Source organism: Globicephala melas, chromosome 1, assembly GCF_963455315.2.
Source record: "Globicephala melas chromosome 1, mGloMel1.2, whole genome shotgun sequence".
Classification (NCBI taxonomy): Eukaryota; Metazoa; Chordata; class Mammalia; order Artiodactyla; family Delphinidae; genus Globicephala; species Globicephala melas.
The window spans coordinates 172,948,612-172,973,715 of record NC_083314.1 but is presented as its reverse complement, the minus strand read 5'-3'; the positions used below and the strand labels follow the sequence as shown (position 1 = coordinate 172,973,715).

The 25,104-nt window shown below is 52.5% G+C and overlaps 2 protein-coding genes across 7 annotated transcripts in view; one reads left to right on the top strand and one right to left on the bottom strand.

Annotated features, from left to right (window-relative positions):
* The first annotated feature begins 7,475 nt into the window (after window positions 1–7,475).
* On the top strand, window positions 7,476–21,521 carry HTR6 (5-hydroxytryptamine receptor 6). Its single transcript, XM_030876422.2, has 3 exons — window positions 7,476–8,566; window positions 18,263–18,421; window positions 18,614–21,521. Exons 1-3 carry the CDS (start codon window positions 7,853–7,855, stop codon window positions 19,061–19,063), a joined length of 1,323 nt encoding a protein of 440 aa, XP_030732282.1. The 5' UTR covers window positions 7,476–7,852; the 3' UTR covers window positions 19,064–21,521.
* TMCO4 (transmembrane and coiled-coil domains 4) overlaps window positions 21,297–25,104 on the bottom strand; it is a 96,835-nt gene continuing 93,027 nt past the window's right edge. For all 6 annotated transcript variants that reach the window (XM_060310235.1, XM_030876385.2, XM_030876374.2 and 3 more), the window contains one exon: window positions 21,297–22,450. In XM_060310235.1, the coding sequence (XP_060166218.1) occupies window positions 22,037–22,450 (414 nt within the window). In that variant the 3' untranslated portion in view covers window positions 21,297–22,036. The remainder of the gene's footprint in view (window positions 22,451–25,104) is intronic.

Below are 25,104 nucleotides of genomic sequence, written 5' to 3'. Positions count from 1 at the left end.
CACATGGAGCCCTGAGCACCCCTCCCCACATCCTGGTGGCCCTCCCCTTCCCGCCGTGATGTGCCCCCCGCCGGCTCCTGGCTCCCCACCTCCTGCCTCCGTCCTTGGCTGTTTCTGGCCTCGCATATACGTTGGTTGGGCCTCCAGAACCCCTTTTCTGTCTTTGACCTTTGATCCCTTAGGCCCATGACACCTCTTCACCCTCACGGTGACTGCATCAGCCCTTCCCTGCACTCCAGCTGGCTTGGCCTCTGGAGAAGGGGAAACGGACAAAAACTAATGGTTACAAATTGATATAGGAGGTGGGGTGCTGTACTGAGTACTTTATATCAATTAACTCGCTGAATCCTCACCACCACCCTGCGATGCAAATACTGCCCTTGTTTTATGGAGGAGGCATCTGAAGTACAGCGGGATGTAGTAATTTGCCCAGGGTTGAGAAATGTCTCCAGTAGGACTTGAACCCAGGCAGTCTGGCTGAATCAGTCTTCTCGGTATAACCTTAGTAACTGCCATTTGCTGACCAACTACTATGTGCGGGGCTGGGTGCTTGACAACTGTGGAGTCCCTTCCCCTTCACGATGACCCTATGGGTTTGAGATCATCACCTGCATGCAGCTGAGCTCGGGGCCCCCCCGATTCTCCATTGAGACGGGGCTGGTGGGATGGGTGAGAGCTATGACTCTCTTTCTTCCTTGCACACATTGCTGTGACCACCAACACCAGGCAATTTATATATATTGTTTCTAATCCACGGAGCATCTTCATTTTGCAAATGTGAACTGAGGCCTTTATGCCCTGGGAGTGATTCCCCCAGGCTAGGAGGCAGCGGCGCGCGCGGGTTCCAGTCTAGCGCCCTCTAATGATAACAGTTGTGTACTACACACACGATTTCCTCCGGGTACCAAGCCTTCCCTTCATGGCGGCTCTGTACTGTTGTGTAGGTTGTGTACGTCCCAACTACAGAATGGTGCTTCTTGGGGTCGTGCAGGACACAACTATCCAGGGTGGTCCTGTGTCCTTTGATGTGGAATTGGGTTGGAGAAAAGTATATCTCTCCTGCACGCAGACCTCAGTGACCTCTCAGTCAGGCAGGGATAAGCCTTGGCCATATTAACAGTCCTTCTATACAGCTGGAGGTGGGGACTGACTGGAGCGCACAGAGAAAGTACTCAGAGACCAGGTCCAAATGAAGGACTTCCTGGGGTGGTGTCCTTGGTACTAGGCCTCTGAGACCTGAGCATCAACTTGGCAGGATGAGTCTTGGTCAGGAGCGGCCTTCTTCCTGTGTATGGAACAAGGTGGGGTACAAGTGGATAGATATGTAAAGAAATTAATAAGAGCTGCTTGAAAAGGAGGGAGGCAGGTGGGTTGGCACGGCTGGTGGCAGGCGTGGAGTGCTAGCCAGAGTTCAGACTTCACTCACATCGCAGTAAGAGCCCTGGAGGTGTCTGCACAGAACTGGGTTCCAGCGAGACGAAAAGGAGTCTTGTGGGGGGAGGAGGAGGGGGAGGCTGGAGACCTGCTGGAGACTGCAGTAGTCCAAGCAGGAGGTGATGGAGACCAGAGTTGGGTGGGGGCGGGGGAGGCCTAGGGAGGCAGGGCCATGGTAAAGAGGCGGGGCCACACAGGAGAGGCGCTGCTGATTGGATGTGGGAGCAGCGAGTGGGAAGAGCCAGATCTGCGAGAACAGAGAAGCATCTCTAATTGTGCCAGTTTGCCAACGGGAGTGAGATGTGGATTAGTGACGGCCAATTCTTCTCTTCTCCAACCTCAAACTGAACCACCAAGACAGCCCAGAAGAAGAATTGAAGGTCCCCCTCCACCATTCTTCCCAATCCCCGCAAGGGTGGCGGGATTGAAAATCTTTACAAGGGATAAACACTGATGCAGCACTGTCCACGCTGGCCCCTCTCCAGATGGGCGGGTAATTAGTACCGGCTTCCCCTCCTTGTTTGCCTATATAGAGCCAATAACTCCCATCTAGTTTTCCTCCCATGCTCGGAGCCTCTGGGAAAATCCTGTCTGCCTGGGTTCAAATCCTGGCAGGGCTACTTCCTAGCTGTGTGATCTTGAGCAGGTCACTTAAGATCTCTGAGGCTCGGTTTTCCCATTAGTAAGTTGGGGAATAATGATCGCACCGTCTCATTCCCAGGGTCGTGGGAATGAATCAATGCACATGTAGAGCTTAGAACAGTGCCTGGCATATAATAGAACCTCAGTGAATGTCAGCTATTATAATAATAATTATTGGGAGTAAATGATTGGCCCACAACTGCTGGTGGTTGGGCTGATAGTTTTCTTCATTAATTCATTGAACATATATTTATGGCAACGTAATATGTGCTGAGGATACAACAGTGAGCAAAGCAAACCAACCCCTGCCCTCAGTTAACCAGTTGGTTAATGCCTCCGGCGAGAGCAGCTCTGAGCAGACCTCACAACCTCCCTGGACCTTGGTTTCTCCATCTCTGTCATGAGCAGCTCTCCTTGGTCCCCTATGTACTGACAGGCATGGAGATCTGGGACAGAGGACTTCCTAAGACTCAGCTGTCCCATTGTGGCACAAGCCTTCTCCTCTAGGGAGGGAGCACCCTGTGGCTAGAAGTAATAAAACACTGAGCATCCTTGAAGGTCCCTCTCTACCCTGAAATGTTAAGGACATTCAAGACTGTATTATTCCATGACTGAAATGACAAATTCAGGTGCGTACGCAGAACTTCTGAAGTTCTTAAATTCAAGATAATAACTGTGGCCACAAGGTGGCACCACCACCCAGGCCCAGTCTTGAAAAGTTATTTTTTTGAATTTTATTTTATTATTTTATACAGCAGGTTCTTATTAGTTATCCATTTTATACATGTTAGTGTATACATGTCAATCCCAATCCCCCACTTCATCACACCACCTCCCCCCCACGCACCCCCGCCACTTTCCCCTCCTTGGTGTCCATACGTTTGTTCTCTACATCTGTGTCTCTATTTCTGCCCTGCAAACCAGTTCATCTGTACCATTTTTCTAGGTTCCACATATATGCGTTAACATACAGTATTTGTTTTTCTCTTTCTGACTTAACTTCACTCTGTATGACAGTCTCTACATCCATCCACGCCTCTACAAATGACCCAATTTCATTCATTTTTATGGTTGAGTAATATTCCATTGTATATATATACCACATCTTCTTTATCCATTCATCTGTCGATGGGCATTTAGGTTGCTTCCATGACCTGGCTATTGTAAATAGTGCTGCAATGAACATTGGGGTGCATGTGTCTTTTTGAATTATGGTTTTTTCTGGGTATATGCCCAGGAGTGGGATTGCTGGGTCATATGGTAATTCTATTTTTAGTTTTTTAAGGAACCTCCATACTGTTCCCCATAGTGGCTGTATTAATTTACATTCCCACCAACAGTGTAAGAGGGTTCCCTTTTCTCCAACACCCTCTCCAGCATTTGTTGTTTGTAGATTTTCTGTTGATGCCCATTCTAACCGGTGTACCTCATTGTAGTTTTGATTTGCATTTCTCTAATAATTAGTGATGTTGAACAGCCTTTCATGTGCTTCTTGGCCATCTGTATGTCTTCTTTGGAGAAGTGTCTATTTAGGTGTTCTGCCCAATTTTGGATTGGGTTGTTTGTTTTTTTAATATTGAGCTGCATGAGCTGTTTATATATTTTGGAGCTTAATCCTTTGTCCGTTGATTCGTTTGCAAACATTTTCTCCCAGTCTGAGGGTTGTCTTTTCGTCTTGTTTATGGTTTCCTTTGCTGTGCAAAAGCTTTTAAGTTTCATTAGGTCCCATTTGTTTATGTTTGTTTTTATTTCCATTACTCTAGGAGGTGGATCAAAAAAGATCTTGCTGTGATTTATGTCAAAGAGTGTTCTGCCTATGTTTTCCTCTAAGAGTTTTATAGTGTCTGGTCTTACATTTAGGTCTCTAATCCATTTTGAGTTTATTTTTGTGTATGGTGTTAGGGAGTGTTCTAATTTCATTCTTTTACATGTAGCTGTCCAGTTCTCCCAGCACCACTTATTGAAGAGACTGTCTTTTCTCCACTGGATATCCTTGCCTCCTTTGTCATAGGTTAGGTGACCATAGGTGTGTGGGTTTATCTCTGGGCTTTCTATCCTCTACCATTGGTCTATATTTCTGTTTTTGTGCCAATACCATATTGTCTTGATTACTGTAGCTTTGTAGTATAGTCTTAAGTCTGGGAGCCTGATTCCTCCAGCTCTGTTTTTTTTCCCTCAAGAATGCTTGGCTATTTGGGGTCTTTTGTGTCTCCATACAAATTTTAAGATTTTTTGTTCTAGTTCTGTAAAAAATGCCATTGGTAATTTGATAGGGATTGCACTGAATCTGTAGATTACTTTGGGTAGAATAGTCATTTTCACAATATTGATTCTTCCAATCCAAGAACATGGTATATCTCTCCACCTGTTTGTATCATCTTTAATTTCTTTCATCAGTGTCTTATAGTTTTCTGTGTACAGGTCTTTTGTCTCCCTAGGTAGGTTTATTCCTAGGTATTTTATTCTTTTAGTTGCAATGGTAAATGGGAGTGTTTGGTGTTGATTATAGCAAAGTACAGCTCATAATATAACAAGCATTTGTTAATCTATCAAAAAGAATGAACTATTGCTAACTTTTTTGGTCATGTTTTCTTTAGTTTTTTTTTTGGCCACGACATGAGGCTTGCTGGGATCTTGGATCCCCGACCAGGGATCGAACCCAGCCCCAGAAGTGAAAGTGCCGAGTCCTAACCACTGGACTGCCAGGGAATTCCCTAGATTTAAAAAAATTATTCTATTCTATTCTATTTAATTTTATTATTGAAGTGTAGTTGATTTACAATGCTGTGCCAATCTCTGCTGTACAGCAAAGTGATTCAGTTATACACATATAGACATTCTTTTTTATATTCTTTTCCATCATGGTTTATCACAGGATATTGAGTATAGTTCCCTGTGCTATACATTAGGGCCTTGTTGTTTATCCATTCTAAATGTAATAGTTTGCATCTACCAACCCCAAACTCCCAGTCCATCCCTCTCCCTCCCCCTAGTTTTTTGTGTTTTAAATAAAGGAATCAAACTGAAAGAGCTAAAGCAGAGGGACTAATATTCTATTTCACTATATACTTTTAATTTTCACAAAGCTAAAATTTATCGGCCACCTCCTCTGTGCAAAATGGTTTAAATACTCACCCCATGTATATCTCCACTACCCCAGTTTCATAGCAGCAGAGAAATGAAGAGGCTTTGCCAAGGTCACAGAGCAAGTAGCAGAATCAGGATTATAAACCCAGGTCACTGGGCTCCAAAGTGTGTTCCACACAGCACTTCTCAGTTTGCTGTTGCTCACATCAAAAATCCCTGGGCTGAAGGAGTTACTGAAGAGCTGAATGCATTCCCGTTGTACAGATGGGAACATTGAGGCCAATAGCCAGCATTGACACAGCACTGTAAAATTTACAGGTGATACCAACAACCCTGTAAGTGGGTGCTGCATTGTTCTGCTAGTTATTGCAGAGGAGAAAACAGTGGCCCAAGGAGATGGAGTCGCCAACCCTAAGTCCACAGAGCTGGTTAGCAGTGGAGCTGGGATCCCAAGTCTGGTCTTTCTGGTTCTCTGCCCAGTGGTTGGTATCCTGATCCTTGAGGCACGACAGAAATTGTCACAGTGGTGCAGGTGGCATTGGGAGGGAGAACAGTCCTCCTCCTGCTGCATAGACCCATCTGCAGGCAGGGCTGGGATTCTGGGTGCCAAATAGTGGTTTGGGGGGAGCATGGGGGTGTGCAGGGTCTTGAAGATTCTCTGCCTTGGACATCATTGGGCAGACCCGAGTTTCAGTTCCACTTGATCACTAGCTGCTGGTGACCTTGAGTGAGGCCCTTGGCCTCTCTGAGACCCAGTTTAACACCTACCTCTTAGCGTTATTGTATTGGTAGGAATAGTATAATAAAGTTCCTGGAATACTGCAGGAACCTTAAACATGGGAGGTAGTATTTTCCTGCTCCTGTGGAGGGGAAAAGACCCCGTTCTACCCTAGATTCGCTTTACATTCCTCTCCATTTCCTTTTTTTCTATAGCAATTATCACTCTATGACTACTTTAAACGTTTATTATGCTTATTATTGTATGTCTCCTTCCGATAGACTGTAAGTTCAATGAAGTTGCATCTTTGTTTTGGTTACTGTAGTGTCCAGATTGGGCAAAACAGTGCCTGACACCTCGTAGGTGCTCAGTATAAATGTTTGTTGAATCCACGATATCAAACTGTGACATGTCAGGTAGAGACCCTTCTTAGTTCTGGTTGGGGGTGGGTGGAATACACAGCAGCGTTGCACAGGGTGTGCCCCGCCCCACCCCTCTACCTGCAGTGACTCCACCCCACCTGGCCAGGGGATTCCCCAATCTGTTCCCACTCTTGGGTAGACTGGGAGTGCCAACACCTCAGGGTCTTCATCCTTAGCGCCTGGAGCTGTCAGGGGGCAGGATGGTTTCTGCTCGGAAGGATTGTGAGGGGGAGGTAGCCATCTGTTTAAAGGTTTGAAGGAAGTATTATATAGGCTATGGCATATTACATACAATAGATATATGTACGTGTGTGTAGTATTATATATGTGTACATAGATGTCAAGCGATCTGCCCAATACCTCCCAGCGGGCTCCCCCTGGTAGTGGGTAGGCAGCCCCACAATGGGGAGCAGCCCTGGGTGAAGGCGGGCCACAGCCTCCTCCTCCGAGATCCTCCTGTGCCCCGTGTGGGTGGGGAGGGGCATGCGGGGGGTGGAGGCTGCTAGAGCTGGGAGGCGACCTGGCGCAGCCGGAGTGCTCGGGTCATCCCTCTGCAGAACTGGGGGTACCAGGAACCCCGCCCGCCTGCGAGTCCTGGGCTCAGCTCTCCCCGCCCACCGCGGGGCTGGGCGCAGGCTCCGCGGCGCGGGGACCGCGCGCTCCTGGAAGCAGCCACCGCTCTTCCGTGTGCGCCGGCCCCTCGCGGAGTCTCCCAGTCCCTGGGCGCCTGCCCGGCCCGCGGCCGCTTTTTCCTCTCCTGGCCCCGCGGCTCCTGCCGCAGTCGCCGGCGGCGGAGCAGCGCTCAGCGCCCCAGGTACCGAGCGCGGGAGGGAGCGGGGCCGGCGACCCGCGGCCGGGCGGAGAAGGGGCGGAGGCGCGTCCGCGGCTCCTTCTCTCTCCCTGCGGGCCGACCCGGCATCCTCCCTCTCGCCGCGGGGACCGTGTCCGCCCGAGCCCGGGGTGCCTCTGCGCTGGCTCTGAGACCTGCCTTCCCTGCCGGGGGCTTTGCTCTGGCCCGTGGACCCCCCCACCCTGCGACGCCCAGCACCACGGCTCCCCACCTGGCGCCCCCCCACTACGCCCACCTGCCGCGGGGCGGCCTGGATAGCGCCCACTCGCCCTGGGTTCCCACCTCCCTGGGTCCCTGCCCTCGACTCATCTTACCGCCCGTCCCCTCTAGGGGCTCTGCTCCCACCCGGCCAAACGCTCCCAGAGTCAGCGTCCCGGTCCTCCTGACTTTCGGCCCGCTCCTTCTGGAGAGCTCAGCTCATCAGGTGCCTCCTCCCAGACTTCTTACCGCTTTGCTCCAGGTGTCCCTACATCACACCCGAGGGAGCCCAAAGGCCTCTTCTCCATCCTCCTCGGGTTGCTGCCCCTTGACCCAGAGCCCCATTCATACCTTCCCATCTGCGGCCCCGGGGGGTGGTCTGTTCTCACTGACTACGCCCATCCAGCCTCTGCACCTGCGGGTCCCTCTCTCCGTCTTCCCGCCCACCCTACCTCGTCCTCCGGACCCCTTTCGGGCCTCACGTCCTCGCCCTCCGCCCTCATGGTCCCAGAGCAGGGCCCCGCCAACAACAGCACCCTGGACTGGGAGTCGGGGCCGCCATCGGAGCCGGGGGGCAGCGGCTGGGTGGCGGCCGCGCTGTGTGTGGTCATCACGCTGACGGCGGCGGCTAACTCGCTGCTCATCGCGCTTATCTGCACGCAGCCCACGCTGCGCAACACGTCCAACTTCTTCCTGGTGTCGCTCTTCACGTCGGACCTGATGGTGGGGCTGGTGGTGATGCCGCCGGCCATGCTGAATGCGTTGTACGGGCGCTGGGTGCTGGCGCGGGGCCTCTGCCTGCTCTGGGCCGCCTTCGACGTGATGTGCTGCAGCGCCTCCATCCTCAACCTCTGCCTGATCAGCCTGGACCGCTACCTGCTCATCCTCTCGCCGCTGCGCTACAAGCTGCGCATGACGCCCCCGCGCGCTCTGGCGCTGGTCCTGAGCGCCTGGGGCCTGGCCGCGCTCGCCTCCTTCCTGCCCCTGCTGCTGGGATGGCACGAGTTGGGCCGCGCGCGGGCGCCCGCCCCGGGCCAGTGCCGCCTGCTGGCCAGCCTGCCCTTCGTCCTGGTGGCGTCGGGCCTCACCTTCTTCCTGCCCTCGGGCGCCATCTGCTTCACCTACTGCAGGATCCTGCTGGCCGCCCGCAAGCAGGCCGTGCAGGTGGCCTCCCTCACCACCGGCATGGCCGTCCAGGCCTTGGAGACGCTGCAGGTACCCGGGGCGCGCAGGGAGACCCGGGCTTGTGGGATGGAGAAGAATGAGCAGCCATTGGGTGCCCACTAGGCATCCGCCATGTAATATACAATTGCTGACGACCTCCGATTGGTCATTCCCAGTTCCCACCTTTCTTCTGAACTCCAGACTCAATGTCCAGCTGTCCACAGGACGCTCCAGGATGTGGGGCAGTCTTCTCGAAGGTAACATGTGCAACAGGGAATTCAGGGGGTCCCATCTCTCCCCACCTGCTCGTCCCCCCGTCGTCCCCATCGTGGCAAATGGCACCATCATGGCATCGCACGCCAGAAACTTAGGAACAATTTCTCTCCCTCATGCTCATGGGATTCATCTGCAAGGCCTGTTGGTGCTGCCTCTAAACATGTGTCACCTCCAATGCCACCTTCCTGATCCAAGCCACCATTGCTTCTTACCTGGGAGCCTTTGATAGTCTCCTGCTCGCTCCTCCTGCCTCCACGCCAGACCCCCTCCTATCCATTTTCTGCACAAACAAAAGCAGAAGCGTGATCACCTCACTCCCTTGCTACAAACCCTTCAGTGGCTCCCCATTGCTCTCAAGATAAAAGGGGAGACCTGTGTCAGGATCCGGCCTTGGGATCCAGTCCTGACCACCTCTCCAGCTGCACCTCTTCCCCTCCCCGCCCCTTTCTCTGCAGCAGTCCTGTGGCCCTTCTGACACTCCTAGTAGGCACCAGACTGACCCTGTGCCCAGGTCTTTGCACTGGCTGTGCCCTCTGCCTGGAATGTTCTTCCCCTGGAGCCGCCCTTGCCTGACTGAGACTCTTCTTCAGCTCACACGTCACCCCTTCCCAGAGGCCCTCCCTGACCACACTGTCTGCAGACCTCCCTGCCCTCCCCCACCCTTTTATTCTTGATCCCGATACCCAGTTTATTTGTTGATCTGTTCATTGTCTGTCTCCCCCACTGGAGTGTAAGCTCCCACGAGGGCTGGGTGTATCTGAGTGAGTTTTGATCTCCACTGTGCATAGTAGGTGTTCACTGGTTACCTGTGAACGGGGTCGGCGCTCTTTGCTCAAGGTCTGCAGTGCCTAGAGTGGAGTGGGTCACACGGTGCCCGAGTCCTATTGTTCACGCCAAGGGATGGGACTTTGACCAGGCCTGAGCCCTAGAGAATTAGGTCACAGGCCCCCAAGAAGATCCCAGATGGGCTCTCCAGTGTCATCTTGGTGTAGCCTCAGGTGGAGGAGGTGCCTGCAGGATGGGAGGTACCTTGGGTGGGGGGGTCACTGGATAGATGGGGGCTGAGAGGCTATCACCCTGGTCGGCAGCCCCCCCAGAGCGGCTTACCCGTGTCATCCCAGCAGTGACGCCCATCAAGTAGGAGGACAGGGTCTTGGGTGGACAGGAGGTCCTGGCTGCGGCCCTGCTCTCTCCCCCATCTGTACTCACTGGAGAACGTTCTTGAGTCTCAGCAGGTGGCTGTGACCCTGACTCGGTTCTGCAGCTGTAGGGCAGCTGCCCTGGGCCATCCGTCCTCTCTCCTTGGGTTCTTGTAAAGGAGCGTTTCCCAGACGTCAGGCGTTTGAGAACTGCCTTGTGGTATCTGCCTTGCTACCCCTCCACCCACCCTCGCACAAGCCTCAAGCCTCTTCATCCGTATGTCCTTAGCATTTCCTTGGAGACGTCTCATTTATCTTTTTACTTCCATGAACTTATTTAGAAAGAAAACTCCTTTTCTCTTCCGGAAATGGACAGTCAGTATCCTGGCCATAAATAGAAGGTGATCACGAACACAACCTCACCGAGGCTGCAGGAGCACCAGCAGTGTTACTAAAGCCCAGCTTGGATGTGGCTGGAGATGCTGAGCCTGAGGCCGGCTTTCTCTCTGTTAGACGTTGGAGGGATGTTAAAGACACAGTACCATTCACACGAGACTTTCTCTTGACGTAACCGGAAGAGCTGGGAGGGAAATGTAAAGGCCTATGTTATAAAATAACTCAGTTATTTTATAGGGTGTCCATTTACCACCCAAGGGTATCTCCAATTCTCACACTCTGGGGAGCTCTGCCCCAGTGACTAAGGAGGTGAGAAGTTGGCTGGCCTCGGTCTGGATTCTCGGTTCCAGCAGTGTCTGTGATGCATAGATTTTCTTTCCATGAAGCTAACTGGCCAGGATTGTACCTGAGACTGTGGCCTCAGCACCTGGGCAGGTGTCCCCCGAATGCTAACAGCTGCAGCTCCACAGCGTTTGAGCATTCTCTAACTGCCGGGCACTGAGCTGAGTGAACCCCCCGAACACCCAACGGGACAAGTAATCATCATCCCTGTTTGACATCTGGGGAAACCGAGGGCAGGTGACGCCCAGGGTTGCACAGCTGGTTAGTGAGGTTCCAGCTCAGGTCTGGCTGATGCCAACGCCTGGATCTGAGCGTCGTGCTGCCTGTGGACAGTGACACGCTCTTAAAACATTGACCTCAGGGGCGCCACCCGGTGTGAGACCCTCCACGCCACCGGCTGTGCCTTTTCAGTCTCCTCTACTGGGTCCTCCTGCTCCTCCACCAACCGAGGCATCCCCCGGCCTCAGTCCTCTGACCTCCTTGCTCTTTTCCCACATTCACTCAGTGAGCTGGTCTCGTGCCATGACCAGAAGTACCACCTACACACTGATGACTTCCAGCCTGGGCCACTTACTTACCACTGCCCGCAACAGAACTCTGGATTTTCCAGGCTCCAGACATCGTTCCTCCCTTGTCTTCCTCATGTCAACTAACTGATATGAGTTGCTCAGGCCAGGAACCTTGGAGGCGGCCTGGATGCCTCTCTTTTTCTCACACTGCACACCCAGCGTGCTTTCTGCTTTCAAGACACTTCTCATGTCTCGGTTGCCTCCCTTGGTCCCCTGGGCTTCTGATGCCTGGGTTATTGCAGAGATCACCCACTGGCTTCCTAAGCCCATCCTTGCTCCCTTCTGATCTTACACAGCAGCTGCAGCGATCCCTTTAAAATGCAGGTCCTGGGAATTCCCTGGTGGTCCAGTGGTTAGGACTTGTCACGTTCACTGCAAGCTGTGAGGTATGGCCAAAAAAAAAAAAAAAAAAATGCAGGCCCTGTTATGTCATTCCTCTGCTCCTTCTCTGGCCTCCTTTCCTTCCACCACCCTCCACACTCCTTCTATTTCAGGTCCCCTGGCCCCCTTGTTATTCCTTGAGCATACCAAGCACACTTCTGCCTCAGGACATTTGCAGTTGCTGCTCCCCCTGCCCGAAGTGCCGTTTCCTCACATCTCCGCAGGGTCCTCCCCCTAACTTCCATCACTTTCTTCTGGCCTCTGCTTGGCTGTCTTCCCTAATCCCTTCGTCAAGAGTAGTAACGGCCATACTTGTCCAGATCCCATCCAGTCCTAATTTCCTAAGTTATTCTCAGCAACAAATACCACCGCCTGACATATTATGTACTTTCCCATTTACTGTTTGACTGTTTATTTCCTCCTACTAGAATGTAAGTTCTATGAGGGTGAGGACTTGTCTCGGTTGCTATATTCCCAGAACTTAGAACAGTGCCTGGCGTGTCGTGAGTGGTCAGTGTACGGTGATGAGAGAAATGAAATGAACAACAGTGCTTCACAGAGCCAGGGATTCAATCCCAACTCACATCTCTTCCTTTTCTCCCACTTTTAGAAGCAGTGCTTGTAGCTGATGAATCCTGCACTTTTTAGTACATTGATTCACTTCCTTGGTACCGTGTTGAGTACCTCCCTTGTGCTGTGGTTGCAGGGATGAGTGGGTCTGAGAAGATCCTGCCCTGTTGGAATCTACTTTCTAGCTGGAGAGCGAGACACTGATCATGAAACCCTATCATGATGAGGGCTCTGGAGCTTAGAAGAAGGGTGCCTCCGCCAGTAAACATTCAGGGTCTATTACTCCCTGTGCATACGTTTGCAAACTAAAGCAAGGAAGTCACGAAACCAAAGGCTGGGAGGAGTCTTCACGGGTCATTTAGCTGTGGCAGAATGACCCGCAGTATCTCAAGCCAGAAATGTGTTTGTGCAAATTCTTCCTACTTTCTGGAAAGCCTTTTCTCTTTATTTGAATGAGACAGTGTCAGACTCTCCCATTGCCCTTGCTTCCAAACCCACTCAGATCCTAAGCGAGCCTCCTGCAGGGCAAGTTTCCTCATTGCCTGGAGAATTGCCTGCATTTGGGGAATTTGCTTCTGGGATGCTGCCTCTGCTCTGGCCTCCTGGATTGTGACCCACTTACCCCACCCAAGCTGGCCTGCCCCAGAGTCCAGCAGCATCCAGCCTGGGGACGGAGGCGTTCTCAGTGCCTGGACCTAAAGGAACTGATGAGAATGAACAGAACTTGGGGGTGTGTTAGGCCCCTTTCCTCCTCTTTCCAGCCCCACTGAACCCTTAGCTCCTTCTCCGATCCAGCCTCTAGCTTCCCCACAGAGGGGAGGGGGCTGGGCACCCGTCCCTGGAGTCCTGGCTCTTCAGGGGTTTCGGACAAGGGAGCTGAGCTGGCTGGAGCATCTTTCTATGCCTCTGTCCACCACATCTGCCTATTGATGTGAATGGCCTTTTAAAAAGCCACTGGTTGGCTCAGCGGTTTCAGTCAGGTCTTCCCAGCCCCAGGGGCTGCAAGAAAGAGCTCTGCTTAGAGGCCAGGCAGGGCATATGGGCTGGGGTTGGAGAGAAGGGTGTGAGAGGTGGTGGTGGTGCCAGAGTGAGATGCCGCCAGGACAGGAGTGTGTGTGTGTGTGTGTGTGTGTGTGTGTGTGTGTGTGTGTGTGAAAGGTGGGTGCCCATGTGGGGATGGGACGCATCCTTGGGGGATTCCAGAGGGACCAGTGTGGGGGCTCAGCCTGCTGGGAAGCAGCAGTGGGAGGCTCAGCTGGGAGTTCCTGCGTTCTTAGTCTCTTTCTCTCTCTGCCAGAATTCCTGTGTCTCTGTGGTCAAAACCCTTTCCCTATCCTCTTCCTCTGCACCGCATCTTTTCCCCTTCTCTATCCCCCCTCCCTCCGTTCTAGCTCACCCCTCTCTTCCTTCTGCACCCCATATCTTCCTCTCTCCCTCAATTTCTCCTCCTTTTTCTCCTCCCCCAGCTTTTTCACGCTCCATCCCCCAGCTGTGCATCATTCTGTCCTAGTGATCCATCTTCCCTCCCATCTCTGCTTCCTCCTCAGAGGAGGCTGTGATCACAGAAATATCTTGGAGGGGGAGGAGGGGGCTGAGTGGGAGGCAGAGGAGCAGAGGAGCAGAGCCGAGCATGACAGCCTTTGCTGCTGCTCAGAACGAGGTTGCCTGGTGCAGCTGGGGCAGGGCACAGGAGCTTGTGTGTCTGGCTGAGCACGGGTTCAAATCCTGCCTCTTTCCCGTCGCAGCTGGATGACTTTGGATGAGTCACTCACCTCCGTCTATCTCAGGGGTAATGCTATTTATCATGTGAGGCTGTTTGAAGAATCAATGAGATGATATATATAAACCTGGCGCACAGTAGGTGCTTGACAAATGTTAATTCCTATCCTTTCCTCTTGATGGTAAAAATGCATGGTTCTGGGGAGCTCACCCCTTTGAGATTTTCTAGGGAGAAAAATCACCCTCGCTGCCGTCAGCAGCCTCATCACCATTATGAAGGAGCCGAGGTGAACACAAATAATGATAAACAACAAGGTAACAATCACACGGTACTTACTGTGTGCCAGGCACTGTTCAAGTAACTTTCTATTATCTTATTTAACCCTTACTACAACCCTACGAGGTAGATGCCACTGTAATTGCCATTTTACAGAGAAAGCTGAGGCATAGAGAGGTAAAGTACCTTGCTTAAGTTCACTCAGCTAGTGAGTAACAGAGCCATGGTTTAAACCAGGCAGTCTGGCTCCAGGGCCTATCCTATTACCCTCACACTATGATTAGTTGATCGTACAAATTTGAAATTACACGAGGGAATACATAAGTACACTTTAAAATGAAAATTCATCCATAACGATAAAATAAAAGACCTCTCTGACCTCATCCAATCACCTCCCACTCCTATGTCTCTCAATGTCTTTCCGGTTCTTTTTCTGTGTGTTTCCATATTTGTTTATGTACCTAAAGAAACTTAGTGCTTTGCTTTGTGTATTTTTTTGAACAGAGGGAATCATGCTGTATCTCTTGTTTGTACAACTTGCCGTTATCACTTGATAATGCGTCGTGGAGATCCTTCCATTCGATCAATTCATTCTTTTAAACATCTGTGTTGCATTCTATAGTGGTAACGTACCACGGTTTATTTAACCACTCTCCTTTTGATGGACTTTTGGGCTGTTTCCAATTTTTTTCCTATCACGAAGGGTGCTGTGGTACACACTCTTGTCCAAGCCAAGTGTAGAGACACAGGTACGGGTTTTTATGGACATAAGGATCTGTAAGCGGACTTGCCTCCTGGAAGAGCACTGCCAAATTGTCCTCCAGTAGCTGCCCTCTGACAGTGACAGATGCCACAGACATGTATAAGGGACATGCAAACAACAGAACGTGCCACGGGGCCATGAGGTGGCTACGGGGCAGAGAGAAGTGGGAAGGATGAGGCTGGCATCAGCCAGAACCCAGGGTGTGGCCTGGCGGTTGCCACTGGCTTCTGCTCCATGAGGGACTCTCAGTGACAGTGGTGGGGTTTTACTTGGGGATGCCATCCTCCAAAACGGAAACGGCCTGGTGAAGTGCAGTTTCTGGAGCCAGAGATGACTTTGATTCCTAACTCAGCACTTGTCTGCTGTGTGGCTCCTGGGAAGTTATTTTGCCTCTCTGAACCTCATCTGCAAGATGGAGGTTATAATACCTTCCTCCCATAAAGACTCAGTGGCAGAATGAACATCGGCTGCTGGTGCGTAGTAAGTGCTCAGTAAGTGGAGATGATCATTTGGGGTCACTGGTACTTTTATTTGAGGCTTTGTACTGGCGTGATGTGACCTTGGGAAGGTTCCCCCACCATCTCTGAGCCTCAATTCCTTCTCTCTTCCCTCTTGCTTGTGTTCTTGGGTCAACTTTTTGGGGAGAAGAGGAGAAAGAGAAGTACGGGTTTGTTCCTAGGAAGACTAGAGAAGGACTCTCAGATCATGGTTAGTCCTTCTGGATCATCCTCCCCTGATGGCTGCCCCCCAAATGTCTCCCTGAGTACCTTGCTACCCTAGTGCCCTAGAGCTCTAGCAAGATCACAGCTGTCTTTTGCCCCCTCCCCAGGTCTCCAGGGGCCAGGGGCTACCCGTGTAGCTAGGGCTTTCTGGAGACGGCGTCTCCCTCTTCCCCATATGTCTGTCCCCACTGGTGGCAGCAATTCAAAGTCATTGCAGATCCTAGGAGATTCTTTTGGGGAAGCAGGAGCCTCTCCCTCCAGGTTGAACAGGTTGGCCCACGGGAGCCATATAGAGTTCACTCTGGAGAAGAGAAAATGAGAAGGAGAGAGAAAAGCAGTTGCTCTTTTTCTTCCTTGCTGTAGCATAGTGGCTCAGAGCATTTGTCCTGACATCTGTGCTGCTTTGGAAAGCTCAAGCTGCGGGCAGAAAAACAGGGCTCCCGAAGGTGCTAAAAACTCCCGCAGCCTCATGCTCATACTGCTGACTCGACCTCAGGGCTGCTGTGTATCTACACTCACTCTGTGCCAGGCACTGTGCATGCACGTATATCCACAGGTTCAAAGCAACTCCGTAAGGTGAGTATTTTCTCCCATTTTACACATGTGGAAACAGAGACTGTCAAGATCGCAGGGCGAGTAAGTAGTAGAGGCACGATTTGCAGCCAGATCACTTGTCTTAAAACAAGCTCTTGCCTCTGCATAATGTTGCCCCACCAAGACAGAGGGGAGAAGTCAAGGGCCTCTGTTAGGCTGCTCTGGGTGTCTTTGATATTTGTCTAACCAGATTTCACTTGGAGAAACACATCGAAGGGTGGGAGTTGCAGTGTGCCTGTCTCCCCTCTCCTGCCACTGCCATTCCAGACCCTATAGAAAGATATTGTAGGGACGCAGCTGGGGTTTCAGCACCATGGACAGTAACCAAGCCTGGCTACCCTGAGGAGGCGGGGAGAGAAAAAGGGCTGGGAGGGGGATGGGGTAGGGGGTTCAGCTTTGGTGCTCGAAGGGCTGACACAACTTGCCTTTGCCTCCTCCACCCCATTTTCATCTGTGAAGTTTACCTGGGAATCTGGTTCCCTTCCTGCCTCCTTCTCTTTCATCTTCCCATACCCAAACTATCTTTGGTTGCCTCAAGGGCTAAGCTGGGCTCTCATGCAGTTTAGGAAATGTTGGGGGTAAACCCCTGGCTTTCAAAGCCCAGGTATATTCCCAGGCAGCCCACATGCCCCTTCATAATTCAATAAATTGTGCGCACCTCTGCATACCAGTATTTACTTAAAAATTGTCAATATAGGTGGCTCTTGCCTTGTGGAAAGCTGATATATGAAAATCCAAATTGATTACAATACATGGTTCAGAGCAGGGCTTCACGTTCCAGCTTTCATGGACCCCTAGGGGTTTCATGGATGGACTTCACAGTGGTCTCTGAACCCTCTGGACATGAGGGAACTTTTTTCTCTGTGTGTATTTATAAAATTTTATAAGCCTTTTGTTTTCTGAGGAGTGGTTTTGTAGATTTCATTAGAGTCTCAATGGACTCACAAAGTTGAAAAAATTAAGAGAACCTCTGGGCTAATGGGTCATCTGGGATCAGAGAGTCTTTTGAACGTTTTGGGACGCCTGCGCTCCCATTTGTAAAGTCACATTCTAACCCCTCGTGCCGTGTTCCCCGTGGAGCAGCTCCTAGCTTTTTCCTCCTCCTCTCCCCTGGTTCCCGCTCACGGAGTCCACGTGTGCGAATGGAGATGTCTGTCACTCCACAGTGAAATCTGGGTGTAAAATGCCAAGATTGCTTGCATCCCTAGTAATTTATACAGATTTAATTGTACACGTTTGTTTTGGGCACATATTTTCAAAAATGCACTTTATTTTGTGGAGTCTGAGAGTAGTGGTGCAGACAAAACCATCACTCCAAAATATGAAGAGAATCCGTAGGCAAAGAGATTGCCAAACCCTGGACAGCAACGGTCCTCTTCTGTCAAGTACTGTTCAATTGCAGCTGATTCGTGTAGTGCCAAAGTGCAGTACAGGACAACACTGCCCCAAACGCAAATCCAACAGTTCGGAAGACCCACACGCCTTGCAAAGGACAACATTTGACCCTGGCCAACACACATGACCATGAGCCCCAGCACCTAGGAAATCTCACTGTACTCTCTAGAGCTCCTCGTGAAGCGCTGGGTCAGGGTCATAGCTCGGTGCAGGACCAGGACCAAGGCTCCGTCTGTTTCTGGAATCAGGGCTCAGTCTGGTGCTAAAATTGGGCTCAGTCTGGTCCGGGGTTGAGGCTCAGTTTGAGATCTTGTTTATGTAGGGCTCCACCTACGGTGGGCATCAGGGGTTCAGGGCCGTGAGTAGGGCTTAGCTTATTGCTGATGTCAGGGCTTGGTCTGAAGCCAAGATCAAGGTTCAGTCGGGAGTCAGGGTCAGGCCTCAGTCTAGAACTGCAATTGGAGCTCATTCAAGGGTCAGGGCTCAGTTTAATACTGGTACTAGGGCTCAGTCTAGAATTAGGAGGAAGGCTCAGTCTGTGGCTGGGAATAGGGTCAGACTGGGGCGCATTCTTCACTAAATCACGTGGCTTTCCTTTCCTCAGGTGCCCAGGACCCCGTGCCCCGGGGTGGAGTCGGCTGACAGCGGGCGTCTAGCCACCAAGCACAGCAGGAAGGCCTTGAAGGCCAGCCTGACACTGGGCATCCTGCTGGGCATGTTCTTTGTGACCTGGCTGCCCTTCTTTGTGGTCAACATAGCCCAGGTAATGCTACCACAAGGGGCAGGTGAGTCCACGCCCGGTTGGGGAGGCCCTGAGCCCCACCCCTGCCCAGACCCGGGGAGGGAGGAGGGCGGGCTGCCCCTCCATGTGTTTATGTGTCTGTCCCATCCGTGCTGGGTGGGGTGGCCTGCGTCCCTCCTCCAGGACCAGGCATGACGTGCCCCATCCCTCCAGGCCGTGTGCGACTGCATCTCCCCGGGGCTCTTTGATGTCCTCACATGGCTGGGTTACTGCAACAGCACCATGAACCCCATCATCTACCCGCTCTTCATGCGGGACTTCAAGCGGGCCCTGGGCAGGTTCCTGCCGTGTCCCCACTGCCCCCGGGAGCGCCAGCCCAGTCTTGCCTCGCCCTCCGTGCGTACCTCTCACAGCGGCCCACGGCCGGGCCTGAGCCTGCAGCACGTGCTGCCGCTGCCCCTGCTGCCGGACTCGGACTCGGACTCGGACCCGGGCTCGGGGGGCTCCTCAGGCCTGCAACTCACGGCCCAGCTGCTGCTGCCTGGAGAGGCCACCCGGGACCCCCCGCCACCTGCCGGGACCACTACCGCAGTCAGCTTCTTCAACGGTGATCCTGTGGAGCCTGAGCTGCAGCTGCCTCCGCTTGGTACCCCGAGGAACTGACACAGGCTTGGAGAGCTGGACTGGATGGGACCAAGTCCCTGAGGCCCTGGACCAGCTCTTGGCTAAAACCAGGATGCTACAGGTCTCCCGGGAACCCGCTGAGCTCCAGGGGGCTGCACGGAGCCAGCTCCCCGTGCCCACTCCAGGCCTCCCACCTGGAGGGCTAGTTGCTGGCTCGGTACAGTTTTCTTCAGGATGCCCCACTATTGAGTGTAACTTGTGGCTGTGTGTAGAGCAAGGCTGGGGGACTCCAGGGAGTGGGGTAAGGACCTCTTGGCCCAGATTAGGATGAAGACAACCATCTCCTTTGCACGTTTCTGTCAGACTGCGTGGGAGGGACACCTCTGTCTGCAGAGGCAGCTTGGCGCTGGGCCAAATTCCTCGGTCCTCCAAGTGTGGTCCATGGGCCGCCGCATCCGCTCCCGGGAGCCTGTTAGAAAGCACACCCCTGCCCCACCCCGACCTGGTGTTCAGCGGGTGGATCCTGCGCACGTTATGGTTTGAGACGTGCTGGTTCAGGTGATCTTTAACCCCGAGAATGGTTTGCTAGACCGTTTTTGGACCAGTCAGGTTCTCAGGATACACCTGCCCACACACAAAGCATCTGAGCCTGGGAGTCAGGCAGGCTACATGTGAACCTCTGCTTCACCACTTACCAGTCCTCGTACAAGTTCCTTAACCTCTCTGAGCCTGGGAGTCAGGCAGGCCTACATGTGAACCTCTGCTTCACCACCTACCAGTCCTCGTACAAGTTACTTAACCCCTCTGAGCCTATTACTCCACGTGCAAAATGGGAGTAACGATGCCTGCTTCATAGGGTGTCTTGAGCGTTAGGATACTGAACACAGAATGCCCGGCACTCGGCAGGTGGGCGGCTGGTGGTCCCTGCTGTTACAGCTCCTGGCCATCCAGCCCCCTGGCCTCTGGCTGAGGGCCAGGAAGGGCTCTTTGTTCCCACTGTTCTTCCACCTTCCTCCTCGTCTTCAGCCCCGGCCCGGGTCCCACAGCCTGGCTCGCTCTGGAAGCTGGGTAGGGCCCCCACCCCAGCTCCCAGGCGGCTGCACTGCGTCTCCTGGAGCCGAAGGGAGAGCTGGTGGCTTCTGCTCAGCACCAGGAATGGTGTTCCTCTAGCCTGGACTTCCTTGGGCCTAGAAGGGAACCAGCTGGTGGGGACAGAACCAGCCCTTGCCCACCTCCTTCTGGCCTTCCCAGGGCTCAGTGGGAGTGGTGGCCATCGGGTCAGCAGAGTTGTAGAGCTGCCCCTGGCGTGGGCTGGTGCCCTCGGGCAGGCAGGTGGACCCTGGCACAGGGGCCTGCTTTGTTCTGACGGGGGAACTCTTGGTTCCCAAAGCTTACCTACTTTAGGTTTCTTTTTAGTCAGAGGTTTTTCTTACTCTGCTTCCCACCTCCAAGTTCCATCCACCCAAACTCCCAGGGGCCTCCACCGGCGGCCTGGAGCTCTCCTTGGTGCTGAGTAGACTCAATTCTGGCCATGCCGCTGGCTGTAGAGGGGCCCTGGTGCTACTGGGGCTCCCCCTCTACCCCCAGGCCTGCCCCAGTGGACTCCCAATAAACACTAGCTGAGGCGGTGACCGTGGTGTGAACTGAATTCAGGCTGTAGAAGCAGCTGGTGACGTGGGAAGAGACTCTGGGTGCAGGTGTCCTGGGTTCTGGTCCAGACTCTGCCCTGAATTTGCTTTGGGACCTCAGCAACGTCATTTCCTCTCTCGGGGCCTCAGTTTTCCGTGGGTGACATGAGCTGTTTGGATTAACAGCAGTAGGAGTTCTGTAAATAGTTTTTGAAACAAATACACGTACCCCTGAGGACCAGTTTGGCTCCAACACTCTAATTCCCCTGCCTCTCCCCACTCCTCGCTGCCTCCCCTGAGCTTGTCAATATTTTCTCTGCCGGGGCCTTGGTTTCCCCATCTGCACGATGTGGGGGGGGGATTATCTCTGGTCCGCTCATTCAGAGACAGTGGGAGGACCAAAGGGGATGGTTCCAGGGATGCAGATCCAGTGGCTAAGAGCCTGGGCTCTAGAGGCCGACTGACTGGAGCTTGAGACTGACCAGCTGTGTGATCTTGGGTAGCTTACCTAACCTCTCTGGGTCTGCAAGTGAAAATGAAGATAATAATAGAACCTACCTCATAGGGTTGTTGTGAGGGTCAACTGAGACAATGCAGGTAAGCACCCTGTACACAGTAAATACCTAATAAATGGTAGCTGTTGTTATTATTTATTGTTAGAATCATCACACCTCTGTTTCTGCTACAGGAAATCCTTTCCCCATCTAATTCATTCTCGTCACAGGCCCTGTCCACACTGCCTGCTGATCCAGCATTTTTCACCACGCTCTGTAACACTTCTTCACCACGTTCTGTAATTGTTCTGTAACAGTTATATCCAGCGCCACTACGTGGCATAACTTTGGGGGGCGCCCTTCACATCACGTCTTTATGATGCTGCCCCTGTAGTTGTGCGGTGCACAGCCTGTACGGCTGCATGTGGCAGACCTCATCGGATCTCCCAAGAGCAGAGAGAATAAGCTGCCTGTCCCACTTGTCCCTGCTTTGTAGGCGTGGCAGTGGTGCCTGTGGGCGAATGGGTCGGCAGACACCAGGCTTGTGAGGCTGGGGAGGTGGCTGGGTGGGAGCCTCAGGCTCCACAGAGCTCCTGAGCCACCTGATGGGCAACCAGACCCTAAGCTCTGACCCGCAGCACAGGAGGCCCACGGCTGGTCTCGTCCTGGGGCTCTACACTGTGCTGGGTTGACTCTGCAGAGCTCTAGCCTTGCTTCCTTGGGGAGGGGACGGTGTCTTCTTACAATCCCCCTCCTTCCAGTACCAATGTCTTCAATTTAGGAAAGACAGTGGTGGAAATTCTGCATCTCCAGAGCTCATGTGAGGGACCCGGTGGAGTGGGGTAAGAGAGCACTGCATATAGAAATCTGGGAGAATGACTCTTCTGGGGTCAGTCCAGCCCTGGGCAGGACCCCTGTGTCTCGCTGGTACAGTCGGGGCAGCCCAGTGGGTTGGGGCCCACGCCATGGCTGCAGACAGGGGGGCTCTCAGCAGGGCCGGCAGCAGCAGGAAGAGAGGCCCCTTCAGACTGGTCCAGTCTCACTGGCACTTGGGCTTGGCTGGGGTCAAGAGATGTGGCTGCGCTGGGGGCGTCTCCCAAGGGGGATGTGGGACCTTGGGTTTGCCCATCCTGGTTGGTGGTCTTATCCGATGAGGAGGGCGCTGCTGCCTGGCGAGGCTCCTCTTGGGGCAGGCTGCCTGGGGCCAGCAAGAGCCCCTTCTCGTCCCAGCCTGGCTTGGTGTGGATGCCCACGGCCTTCAGGATGACGTCCATCTGCTTGGCGTAGTCCAAGTGGCCGCTGACCTGCAGGAGGACAGTGAGTGAGGACCACGGGTGGTAGGCAGACCCCAGTCCTCCCCAGGGCTCCTGGGCCTCTCCCTCCGCATCTTCACCAACCAGTCACCAATGCCATGACTCCAACCCTCAATGATTCTCAAGTCCAGAGTCGGTGGGAAGCCTCTGGGTTCAAAGCTGCTCTAAAATTTCTTAAATAAAGATGAAGGAAGCTTCTCTACAGAATCTGGGTCCTCTGGGGGCAGGAAAGACCCTCCTGTTATAGTTGGAGTGGAAGTTCCTGTTCTCTGCCTGCAGCTTTAGGTTACAGTGGAAGGGCTCTGTGGATCACCAGCTGTGGGACCTTGGACAAGTCCCTGTATGCCTCTGACCTCCATGTGCCTCAGCTGTAAAATGGGGACAGTAAGAGTAGTTACATCAGAGGGTTGCTGTGAGGGTTCCTCCAGGAAAAAGCCCCCAAATCTAAAATAGAACTATGGCTAGAAAGATTGCCAGGTACTTTCTACGATTCACTCTCCCCCTTTCCCTTAGTCATAAGAACTCCAGTTTATAGCTGGGTACATTCTCCAGCCTCCCTTGTTGCTAAGTGTACTACGGTGATGAGTTCTGGCCAATGAGATGAAGCAGCAGTGTTATGCGGTGCTCCTTGGAATTCTCTTTAAAAGGGGGAGTGCTTCGCTTTCCCCCCTATTTCCTCTTTCTTGCTGGCTGGAATTCAGACAGGATGGCCAGAGCTGTGGCAGCCAGCATGAGCCATGAGTTGGCTCGCTAAGGATGGCAGAAGAGCAAGACAGGGAATTTCGGCCCCTGAAAGCTATGGAGCCAGCCCTGAACTGCCTCTTCTAGCCTTTGCCTATGGGACAGCATCACCTCTTGTGTGTTTAAGCCACTTCATCTGGGCCTTTATTATGGATGGAACCTTCACTAAGACAAGGGTCAAGAACTCAGAAGTGCCCACCCCCTTCTTGAGAGAAGAGAGACTCCCCTATTTTTGTGTTGGCATATATCAGCGACTGAAAAATAGGGGTGTGATGGGAGTGCCCGATGCCTAACTGTGAAAATGGACAATGGTCGACACAGAGTAGGTCCTTAATACCTTGTAGGAAATGAGTTTATTGAATATACTCCTTTGACAGGTACTGGCTGCTAATTGGAGGTGAAGAAATTGAGGCAGAGAGGTAAAGTGACCTGCCCAAGGTCACCCAGGTGTCAGAGCTGGGGTCTGAATCCAGGCCTGTTCACTTCATAGAAAATCAGGTGTGTGGTGGGGAAGACTTTAAAAATCATTTTCATTTTACAGATGAGAAAAGAGAAACCCAGAGAGGGGTGGTGGTTTAGCTTAACGACACACAGCACTTGAGACACTGAGAGCAGAGGCTGCTTCGCTCAAATCTCCTCCCTGAGATGGAGCCTTGCACTCTCCCCAGCCAGCCTAGGGTGCCTGCTTTAGTGCCAAAGGCAAGCACAAGACAGAACAGTCCTTCAAGGCTGAAGAGGAAGGTTTTTTCTAAAAAGGAGACAGGAAAGCACTGGGGAGGCTTGTGCTGGGGAGCTTAGGAAGCAACACAGAGGCTCGGCTGGTAACACCTGCATTTCCATTCGAATCACAAATCACACCGGGTTATTCCAATGACTTTGCAAGAACACAAAAGACAATTCCCTGTACAGTTTTGTTATCTTCTCATAACCTGCTTACTTCTTGTTCTTTTCTTTACAACCACTTTTAAAGAGTGTTCAGTGAAAACACACACATGTATACACACAGAAGAGGCTTTTCAGATTCCTGGGTTCAGGGTGGCGGTCAAGGTAGGGCAGCATCTTTCCATAGCGGGTGGACATTAGTGGCTGCATGGCGCTAGAAAGAACCTAAGTTTGGAATCAGAGACACGGGGGCTCCAGACTTGGCTCTGTCTCTTTCTAGTAACTGGGTGAGTCTGTACAACGTCCTGAGACCCAGCTTCCCTGTCTGTAAAATGAGGATCATGACACCTCATACCTTGAATGTCTGCTATGAGAGCTCCAAGGGCCTGGGACTTTGTGGGAACTATTCTGTTCCATATATGACCCCAAACACTTTTATAGGGACATTACACAATTAGGGTTAGTGATACCCATCGCATGGGGTTGGTGGGAAGATATAATACAAACCACAAGGCACAGCACCTGGTACACAGTAGGTGCTCCATAAATATGAGTTCCTTTTAATTTAATTTTCTTGGAAGGAGGGATAGAAGGTAGGGAGTGAGCTAGGCAGATCCATTCAGGAACCCAAAACGGCTGCTGAAGCTCCAGCCATCACATCTGAATTCGGGCCAGCAGTAACCTAGACCCACAGGGACAAACAAGGATGACCTCCCTATACCTTTTTGATGTTGGTGAAGGGCTGGTACTCGGGCTGGGTGGAGGCAGGCAGGACAGGAAGGGAGGGAGGTGTTTATGGCTACTGGCTACAGCTGATTCCAGATGGAAATTCCACTGTGCAGCTGCCCTAGAATGCAGAGCTCTGGACCTTCTTGGCTACAGGTTGGTCCAGGTCTCAGCCAAGCCTCGTCCCTGATCTGCCAATTCTGCAAAGACCCAGAGGCAGAACTGGCTGGCAGAGTTCCAATTGCACAGGTAGCCAGAGGGATGGGAGAGCAGGAGTGAAGTGGATGGGAAAAGCA